Source organism: Panthera onca, chromosome D1 (assembly GCF_046562875.1).
Source record: "Panthera onca isolate mPanOnc1 chromosome D1, mPanOnc1 haplotype 2, whole genome shotgun sequence".
In the NCBI taxonomy this organism is placed as follows: Eukaryota; Metazoa; Chordata; class Mammalia; order Carnivora; family Felidae; genus Panthera; species Panthera onca.
In genome coordinates this window covers 114,110,407-114,121,210 of record NC_138348.1, presented here as the reverse complement: position 1 = coordinate 114,121,210, position 10,804 = coordinate 114,110,407, and the positions used below count along the sequence as shown (strand labels likewise).

Genomic DNA, 10,804 nt, shown 5'->3' with positions numbered 1-10,804 from the left:
TAATGTTTATTTTTGAGAGGGAGAGAGAGAGAGAGAGAGAGAGAGTGCAAGCAGGGGAGGGGCAGAGGGAGAGGGAGGCACCGAATTCAAAGCAGGCTCCAGGCTCCGAGCTGTCAGCACAGATCCTGACGTGGGGCTCGAACCCACAAACCGTGAGATCATGACCTGAGCCAAAGTTGGACGCTTAACCACCTGAGCCACCCGGTGCCCTTATATTATAGAAATTATTAAAATCCATATTAAAACAAATCTGGTAAATCTGCATTGGGATTTAAAAACGAGTGCGATGGCTTTGCTGCGTGGGCATTGGTGAGCTGAGGAGGTGGAATGCAGGCAGTGGTGGGGGACCCGTCCTTGGGCCCGGCTTACTGTCCCAGATCTGGTCGATGGCTGAGGTCCCATGGAAAGCTCCGATACTTGAGATGCTCCGTGTTTCTTCTTACCCTGTAACTCCTTAGATCCCTTAGACAGAGACCGGGAAGAGTCCAGATTTCTCCATCCTCCAGTCTCTTCCCACCTTTGTTTCCAGCGGGAGGTGCTGGTGGAGTTGGTAGGTCCGCGTGCGTGTGTCTGCAGGTAAGTCGGTCCCTGCCCTTCCAGAAGGAGTTGAGAGCACATTAAATCACTTTAGAAACTGTTTCTTTTGCTTGATTGCTGCTGTATATGTTGAGGATCCACTGTGTGCCAGGCCCAGTGCTGTATTATTTAAACAATTAGGATGCGGTCCCGGGCTGAGTTATGCTCCCCATCCTCCTCTCCCTAGTACCTGGGAATGGAAGTGTATTTCTAGGTGGGGCCTTTAAAGAGGTAATGATGGCAAAGTGAGGTCCGGTGAGCCCAAGTGTAGGAGGATTGGTGTCTTCACAAGAGATCCGAATGCAGACACACCCAGAGATAGCAGAGGAACGTGGCCATCAGCAGTCGTGGTGAGAAGCCTCCGAAGAAACCAGATCTTGTAGCCTGTTGACTCCAGAAATGGCGAGAAAGTTTCTGTTTAAGTCACTCAGTCCGGTTCTTTGTTACGGTGGCCCTCGAAGACAGCAATGTGCGAGAAGCACATTAGCCCGAATCCTGTCAACAGCCATAAAGGAAAATTTGAACATGGGTCTGCCTGGCTCCTTAGCCTGTGCTTTTTGGACAAATTATTCTAGTAAGTTGCGTTAACATTTTTAAAAATTGCATGGACTGTGATCCAGCATAAGAACCAAGTGTTTAAATTTGAATTCTGTGTATTTGAAAGTTTATCTATCTTGGCTTTGTTCAGCTAGTCCATTTTAATGTGTAAGAACGTCTTTCTTGCATTCGGTAAAAATATTGCATGAAGTGTAAGGAAGTGGTAACGTGATTCACATTTTATCTACCTGTTGAGTCCTGTCTGCCTAGATCAGGGTGAGTCGGTTTTAGTCGCTTCCATTTTGCTCTCCTAACGATGATAATCATAACAGGTGTACTTGAACCAAGAGGCAAATGTCAGATGCTTTGTTAATTGCTTTATTTAATGCTTAAAACCCTAGGAGACTTGTAAACGGTGCAAATTTAGGCTCAGTGAAGTGTAGATTGTTGGAGGCCTGGGTGGCGGTCTACACATGGTACGGATGAGCCTTGAACAGCACACATATACTGTGTGAGACCAGTATATGTGGATTTTTTTTTTTTTTTTTTTTTATGTTGATGTTTGGGTGCATGCGAGTTGGGGAGGGGCAGAGAGAGAGGGAGACACAGAATCTGAAGCAGGCTCCAGGCTGTCAGCACAGAGCCTGATGCGGGGCTCTAACTCATGAACTAACTGTGAAATCATGACCTGAGCCGAAGTCTGATGCTTAAGCACGTGAGCCACCCAGGGGCCCCTATGCAGATTTTTTTTTTTTTTTTTTTTTTTTTTTTATTTATTTTTGGGACAGAGAGAGACACAGCATGAACGGGGGAGGGGCAGAGAGAGAGGGAGACACAGAATTGGAAACAGGCTCCAGGCTCCGGGCCATCAGCCCAGAGCCCGACGCGGGGCTCGAACTCACGGACCGCGAGATCGTGACCTGGCTGAAGTCGGACGCTTAACCGACTGCGCCACCCAGGCGCCCCCCTATGCAGATTTTTAAAGTAAGTCACTTGAGGGGTGCCTGGGAGGTTGTTGGTTGAGCGTCGGACTCTTGATTTCAGCTCAGGTCATGATCTCACAGTTCATGGACTCGAGCCCCACATGTCAGGATCTGTGCTGACAGCATGGCTCCTGCTTGGGATTCTCTGTCTCCTTCAAGATAAATACACTTAAAAAAAAAAAAAAAATATATATATATATATATATATGTGTGTGTGTGTGTATAAGTATATATAAATATATATTAGTATATATATAAAATATGTAAGTATAGGACACTTTTTGAGATGTGTGACATCTGTTAGCCATCTGGATATCTTCTTTGGAAAAAGGTCTATTCATGTCTTCTGCCCGTTTGATTCGTTCTTTATAGAGATTGGATACTATCCCTTTATTGGGTCTGTCTTTTGCAAACATCCTCTAACATTTAGTAGGTCGTCTTTTAGTTTTGTTGATTGTTTCCTTCACTGGGCAGAAGGTCTTTGTCTTGATGAGGTCCCAATAGTTCATGTTTGCTTTTGTTTCCCTGCCTTTGGAGACAAGTCTAGTGAGAAGTTGCTACAGCTGATGTCAAAGAGGTTGCTGCCTGTGTTCTCTAGGATTTTGGTGGTTTCTTGTCTCATATTTAGGCCTTTCAACCATTTTGAATTTATTTTTGCGTCTGGTGTAAGGAAGTGGTACAGGCGGTGCCTGGGTGGCTCAGTTAAGTGTCCGCCTTCGGTTAGTGTCATGTTCTCACAGCTCGTTGGTTCCAGCCTGGAGCCCGCTTTGGATTCTGTGTCTTCCTCTCTCTCTGCCCCTCCCCCACTCACGTTCTGTCTCTCTCAGAAACAAACATTAAAAAAAAAGAGGTGGTACGGTTTCATTCTCCTGCATGTCAACCATCCAGTTTTCCCATCACTATTTGTTGAAGAGACTTTTTTCCATTGTGTATTCTTTCCTGCTTTGCCGAAGATGAGCTGACCATATAGGTGTGGGTCCATTTCTGGGTTTTGTAGTCTGTCAATGTCATTGATTTTTGTCTACTGTTGGCTATCAAGGATTAAGTAGGATTAGAGTATGCTGAATTGGAGAACAGAGGTATTTTCCAGGCAGAGGGAGAAATATGAAGAAAGACAAAAATGGATGAGGCATTTTTGGAAAAAGAAAGTGAATACTGAGATGAGAAACAAGGCTGGACAGGCAGGATGGGTACCAGGTTTAAGAGGACTACAGATTAGGGGTTTTGCCAGCATTAATTCTGCCAATCCATGAACACAGGATACCTTTCTATTTATGTTTTCAGTGTCTTTCCCCAGTGTCTTGTAGTCTTCAGTGTAGAAATCTTTGTGCTTTTTTTGATTAAATTTAATCGCAGGTACTTTGTTTTTGGTGTTATAAATATGGGATCATGTTTATTTTTCAGATGCTTTGTGGTCAGTATATAGAAGTACTGCTTTTTGAGCATTGGTTTCTTATCTCGCAACTTTACTGTGTCCATTAGCTCTAACCGGTTTTGGTGGATCTTTAGGGTTTTCTGTTTATGAGAACATGTGTGCAAATAAAGACTATGGTACTTACTCTTTTCCAATTCTGATGCCTTTTCTTTCTTTTTAACTGCTCTGGCTCGAACTTCTCATCTTGTGTGCAAATAGTGATTACCCCGTCATCCTTCTTTTTCTTTTTTGTTTACTTATTTTTGAGAGAGAGCGTGAGCAGGGAAAGGGCAGAGAGAGAGGGAGACACAGGTTCCGAAGCAGGCTCCAGGCTCTGAGCCGTCAGCACAGAGTCTGACACGGGGGCACGACCTCATGAACTTCGAGATCATGACCTGAGCTGAAGTCTGACGCTTAACTGGCTAAGCCGCCCAGGTGCCCCACCCCCGTCTTCCTTGTGACCCTGATGATAGCCTGTACGCTGTCCACGTATGATAGCGGAAGGACATTCCTTCCAGATCTAATTTAAGGTTTCATCATGAACAGATGTTGAATTTTGTCAGATGCTTTTGTCTAAGAAAACCAAACCTGTATGATCGCAGTCCATTATTGTGGTGTATCACGTTGGTTACGTGCATGTGTCAGAACAGCCTTGCATCCCAGGGATAAATCACAGGTGTCCCGGCAAATGATCCTTTAAATGGGCCGGATTCTCTTTGCTACTTTTAAAGATTTTCGCATCTATATTCATCAGGGACTCTGCCTTTGGGATCAGGGTAATGCTGGCTTTTTAAAATGTGTTTGTGGGGGGCGCCCGGCTTGCTCAGGCAGCGGAACACGTGACTCTTGATCTCGGGGTTGTGAGTTCACGCCCCATGTTGGGCATGGAGATTACTTTAAAAAATGAGTTTGTGGGGGCCTGGGTGGCTCAGTCGGTTAAGCGTTCGACTTCGGCTCAGGTCATGATCTCACGGTTTGTGGGTTCGAGCCCCGTGTCGGGCTCTGTGCTGACAGGTCAGAGCCTGGAGCCTGCTTGGGATTCTGTGTTTCCCTCTCTCTCTGCCCCTCCCCCTTGCGTGCTCTCTCAAAAATAAAGGTAAAAAAAAAAAACAAAAAAAACGAGTTTGTGAGTGTTCCCTCCTTTAGTTTTTTGGAAGAGTTTGGGAAGGATTGGCATTATTTCTTCTTTGGTAAAATTTACCAGTGAACCCACCTGGTCCCAGCTGTTGTTCATGGGGAGATTTTTGCCTAGTGATTCAGTCTTGGTAGGATGTATGTTTATGTTTTTCTTGCTTTTAGAGCTCAGCTCCTGTCTGGGCAGGGACAGACCAGGCTTCCTGGACTGCTGACGGTCTTCTGTTGAGGATCCGAGTCAGGCAGAACTGCACCAGTCTGCTGCTTCTGCACGTGAGCAGGGATGCCTGTGAACTCGGGCATTGCAGGTAGGATGCCGTCCGACCTCTACAGACCGAAGTGCTACCTGCCACAAGACCTCCCTTCTTTTTTTCTTTAGTGTTTATTTTTGAGAGAGAATCCCGAGCAGGCTCTGCACCAAGAGCCCAACGTGGGGCTCAATCTCACAAACCGTGAGATCATGACCCAAACTGAAAATCAGGAGTCGGATGCTCAAGTGACTGAACCACGCAGGCCCCCCCAAGCTCTCCTGTGACAGGTTCCAAGTGGTCGAGACCACAATGGGGGTCTTGTAGGTGCAGGGGAGACCCCTCAGTGTATTGCTGGACTGTATACTGGGGACATTTTTTTATTTCTAACACAAATATACCTGTTTTTATAATTCTACCCAACTGCATAAAGCAGGGTCATGAAAGAATCCGGAGCACTCCTTCTCCGAGGTTGGTGGTCCTACGAATTCCCCAGGACCGTGTGGGATCATTAACACATTGAATCAGGATGTCTGGGTGTGGGTAAGAATTTACGCTTCTAACAGCTTTCTCAGCCAAACACACTTAAATAATGTCTTTATTTGGGGCTTTTCATTTCTCTTGAGTTTGTGGAAATGAATGAAAACCACACACAAACCTCTTAGGTGAAGACAAAGTTTTATTCTAAAAATAGATCTCAGTAACAATGAAATACCAAAAGCTGGTCATTACAAGAAAAAGAAAAAAGAGGTAAAAAATTTGCTTTAAATTTTCCTCCTCAAAAATACAAAATTCTCACTGTATTATATTGCGAACTCTCATTTATCTGTATGCAAATTAACTTTGATTATCCAAAGACATTTAAAGTCACAGATTGGATTCTAATGTATCTTCAAGTAAATACATTCTCCGAGAATGCGATTAAATATTTAAGTAAACATAATTGGGATATGAATTTATGCTTAGGGAAACAGTGGTTCATGTTACCACTTCCCTCTATTTTTGCAGATAACCAAAAAAAGTGACTGCACCCAAGTACTGGTATTTGAAGGTAACAGAGAAAACATTAACTACATTATTTCTATCTTTAAAGGCATATGATGACCTGCAGTACTTAAAAAAGTGGTTTCACATCTTCAAAGTGCTAGAGAAGCAAGTATCAGGGAAGACAAGGTTCGACCTCAAGTACTGAACTCTGAAGAATGCAGAAGACAAAAGGAGGAAAAGGTAAAAGGCCCCCATCACTGTATCCATCAAGCGGTTTAAAGACCAGGTAGGCAAGTTACACAATCAGCCCACCTCTCTGTCCTCACCACACTACCCATGGTCACCACCTCAGTTGGCTGCACAGTGACTAGGAAGGATTGTCCTGTATCAAAATTCTTGACATTCTCTGAAGGCCAAAAGCTGGTCCCAGAAGGGCCAACCTCTTCAGTGTAGACGCACCGTCATCAGGACAGCTTAGCTTGTGGGCGGAAAGTGGTGGTACTTGACTTTGTGTAGTCATTTAGATGACTGAAACAGCTTTTTTTCTTGTCAAAACTTGACCGTGAGTTCTGACTGCTGTAACGTAAACTCGAAAACAAAACTGAACACCCCAACATAAGTTGACTAATACTGGTGTCCCGACAATACTGTGCTTTTTCTGTTAACCTAATACAGCCTAAAGTGCCCCTCTACAGGAGAGGAGGGGCCTGAAGAATAAGAAGAGTTTCTGGTCTTAAAAACTGCTTAAGGATTTGTATTTGGAATAAAGGTTTTTTAGTCTATCCCCAAATCAGATAAAATCAACAGTGCACAAAAATACAGCATCTTCTTCCTGTAGGTCAGTAGCCTGAGGGGTGCCCTCCTGTCCCTGGATCGATCCACACAGCCTTCTAGAGCTCTAGAGAAATCCCACAGGGGCTTACGTTAGTATGTTTACACTACATTAAACCATCCTACAACTCAACCTACAGTTAACTGGTGCGTATGAAACAGCGCAGTTTCCAGCAGCGGCAACACTCACAGTAGGAAGGTAAGCGGACGAGATCGTGAACACGCTGCTACGACGTGCAGAAATGAGAGAGGGAAGAGACAGACTAAGCGCCACAGAAGCTGTAATGATGACACAAGCTCAAACAGGGGCTCAGCCACACGTTCTCGTGCTGGGGGCAGGGTGGTGCATTTTGTTTCTCACCCAAGCGTGAAGCTTTAAAACTAAAGTTATGTCGGAGACCTGATTTACTCGGAACTTCTGCGGTGTGGCTTTAGAGCAGAGCCGGCTCTGGGGAGCAGTGAAGGTCTGCGTCGTCGTCGGTACGTGCCGTCACAGTGAGTTACTCCCCCGGCGTGACCAAGACCACAAGAAGGAGAACGGCACTGGTCTGTGTGTTTTTAGAAGTGACTGTAACCACTGCAAATGCTCATTTAAAAACCGAAACCAAACTCTATCTTCAGGAATCCTGAGGAATCTTTACATGCGTATAACATACAATGTACTATATAAACATGATCCGCGTATACTGTTTCCAAGGAGAATCATCCAAATTCATCGATAGGGCTGTATTGATCTTCCCATTGGTGCCTGGAGTCCCTTAAATGATGGCATCGTGTTCATCGCTGTAATCAAAAGGTAAAATTGTTTTGTATTCGTGCCAAAGCTGTTTCGGTTCATATTTTTAAATAACTTCAAAGCTGCAGAATGAAAATTGTCATTTACGTGAAATTTGTTCAAGTGTCCAGTGTACCATGGGGCGTAAGGGTTCCCATAGCGACCCTCGAATGTCTGCTCTGCCCCTTGTGGCTTCTCGGCCGATAGCCACAGAAATCTAAAACAGGCCCCTCCTTCCTTGACCATCCCCTGTGTGTCGGGTGTCACATACCTCATTTTCATCCTCCCGGAAACCCTATTTACGTACTGACTTCCTTTATTCGTTTTTGCAGAGGACCTGAAGCCAAGCAGGCATGTGGGAAGGTGCCCAGAACTGCCGCTCCTGCACCAAACCCCACCCCTGCACGCTTCTCTGTCACCGCGGGTGACCTTTTCATGCTCACTGCTACATGGGGAACGTCTCCAGTTTTGAGCGGGACAGACAAGTCCAGCGTTCTGTAAGAACTCGAACTTCAGAGCAGCTCTTGGCTTCTAAATGTGCTGTCACGTAGCACTAAGAAAAAGGCGCTGTGGTCCGCGGATGGTAAGGTGCACCCTAACTTCGGAGACGTGCCGTAGAGTGGGAACAAAACGAAAGCAGTGCGGACTTTCGCTCGAGTCCGTGAGGTACTTTCTCTGGGGCTCTGTCAACAGACTCCAGGCACAGCCCCTCCCAGGCAGCGGTGCACGGCTGTGTATGTAAAGACTGGCTCCTACTAGCCACAGCCACATGCTGTGTGCTTAAGGCAACTTAAAACGAAGACACGGTTTGCTTCACTACTTGTAGCCTCATTTACACCAATAAACACTGACGCTATAACAAAGTGAGTGGCATTTCATGTCCTATGATCGAGACGTACCTTCTGTTCAGCTGGTGAAATTCATCAAGCACACGTGATAAATATTTCTAGAAACACAGAATCTGGCAAAACACGTCGATGCTCTGAAAGCAAGTGTGCTAAACCAGTTTGAACTAATACATGAGAAGTATTTTCCTACTTTATTCCCTTCAAAGTAACCCGTCCTATGTTTTACTTTGTTAAATCAGCTCCCGACGTGAAAGTTGGTGTGGGACACACGTGTACGATGAGTTAAAAAATTGGGAAAAGTAGCCCTTTGGTGGTATTTACAGTACATTAAGAATCAAAAGAACGCATTGGCTCTTGTATTCTAGTAAGAGTGAAAAAACCCCAAAAGGGACTTAAACCCTCCAAACAAACAATGTAAGACCCACACAGTTATGGAAAGGGTGAACGTGGTAAGAGCTCTTAACTCACTTGATGCAATGACTTAGAAAATGAGACCGTGAAGAATTTCTTTAAAACCAGGTTTCTACCAAGGATGTTCCCTTAGTGCTACTGACGAGCACCAGCCACACCCTCCTGGTACGGTTACAGGGGTGAGTGAAGAGGGAGAACGTCAGGAAGCGGGACATTTGTACCCGCACGTGCATCCATTTTTTGTTTGCAAGTACAATTCATAAATCTGTGGCCCCCTTTCGGTATTTTGTCACGATCGTGAAAGAAATACAGAAATCCGATCAAAACTCACATGGTTCTGTACCGAATGCCTCTTCGTGAATAGTAGGTTTTGCATCCAAAGTACAGAATCGACAGAACTCCCAGGGTTAATACGATGCCACCGAGAAAGCTGCCAATGTCAAATTTCGATCCTGGGTTTTCTTTAGAATTGATAGTTGCTGTGACTAGGAGGAAAGAAAAGTAGGCTTTAGTGGTTTTTAAAAAACATTACAAAAAGCTGCTACTCGAATTTCTATCCAAGGAAGCAGAGCCGGGGAGGAGCTCCCTGGCCGGCCTCCTGCCTGGTGGCCCCGGGGCCCCTCGAGCAGTCGAGCAGTCGCAGTTGCAGAGCTTCCCCCCGCCCCTCCCCCACCTGAGGGTGTTTGTGCCGGGGGACCACAGCCTCGGGCAGCACCCTCTGGGACTGTTTCCTTATTCCCTTGTCCCGGGAAGAATCGGTGCCTTAACCAGGGTGTCTGGACCGCCCGTCTGAATGAGGGCATCTAACGGAAGTTCTCCGTTCGATAAATAGACTGTTGTATCACACCCAGGGCCCTGGTGACATTACAGCGGATTTCAGAACACAAACTGCAGGAATAAGGCTTTAGGGTAGAAAATACAGAAATCTGCGGCAGACACGACGAAGACTGCCGTTTGTGCTGGCCTTCAAGCGGACCTGAACTTGGAAAACCTTGAAGGGACGATGCCAAGGTTCTGAGCTCGTGGTTTCACGTTCTATCTTAAGTCTAAGCACAAAGCGTGCTGGCCGACACCGTATGTGTGGCCGCGCCCGTGACACCCAGGAGCCACCACCACCGTGAGCACGCTGTGGGGGTGGAGGCCCCGCCCAGGCGCACACGAGGGGCCCGGACAACCACGCGAAGGACCATCCGGGTAGGACTTCCTCCTCCAGTCACATGGCCTGGTTCAGGGGAAACCTGCCTCCTACGGGGACAAGGTTGGCGGCACCCACACGGTGATTTCTGTACACGACACGGTCGTCCGCACTCCCGCCAGAAAGGAGCCACGCAAGTTCGGCATCTGACACCGGCTTTGAGCACGGAAGGGGCTCAGCTCCCATACGTACTTGTCACGGGTGAAGGCACAGAGGTGGCCGAACGGTTGTGGGCCGTGGTCGCGGTGGACGGCGTCTGGGACGCGCTGTGGGAGACGTGGGTGGCGGAGGTCGTATTCGGGGAGGCCCCCCCTGTTGTGAATCCGGGTGCTGCTGTGGGCGTCGAGGTGCTGACAGCGTGTGTCCTGAGGACGTGGGACAGGGCGGGCGTGGGGGCTTTCGTCGTGTTGGGGGGCGCACCCGTGTGGCTGGAGGTCACCGTGGTGGCGTTGCCTGCGACAATGAGACACATGAACATGTCACGTGCCCGTGACACAGGACCCTCATCTCTGGGAAGGGAGTTGACGGGAGGACAGAGACGGCGCCGCGGGTGGTGGGTGGCCGGGAGCGCGCACCCCATGCGACGTGGCCCGTGGCCGGCCGCGAGCCTGTCAGGGGTGACGCCCCCCCCCCCCCCCCCCGGGGCGTGGCCGTCGGGACGACCTCCCACAGCTGGAAGCTCCAGACACCCCTGAATCCTGGAGACCCCCGTTCGCGCCTGGGGCGGAGGCCTTCACGAGGACGATTCGGACCCGTGCGCACCGAGCACGTGTCCCGGGTCCCCGCCCCGGCGACGGCAGCGCCGGCTCACCCCACGCGCACGCTGCCGGGGACCGAGACATTCCGTCCTCTCTCCGCCCCTTCG

The 10,804-nt window shown here is 47.7% G+C and overlaps 1 protein-coding gene across 1 annotated transcript in view; it reads right to left on the bottom strand.

Annotated features, from left to right (window-relative positions):
• Window positions 1-5,553: 5,553 nt before the first annotated feature.
• TMEM123 (transmembrane protein 123) overlaps window positions 5,554-10,804 on the bottom strand; it is a 58,620-nt gene continuing 53,369 nt past the window's right edge. The window contains exons 3-5 of the mRNA XM_060604556.3: window positions 10,132-10,392; window positions 9,076-9,229; window positions 5,554-7,493 (exon numbers count right to left, since the gene is read on the bottom strand). Of these exons, the coding sequence (XP_060460539.2) occupies window positions 7,469-7,493; window positions 9,076-9,229; window positions 10,132-10,392 (440 nt within the window). The 3' untranslated portion in view covers window positions 5,554-7,468. The remainder of the gene's footprint in view (window positions 7,494-9,075; window positions 9,230-10,131; window positions 10,393-10,804) is intronic.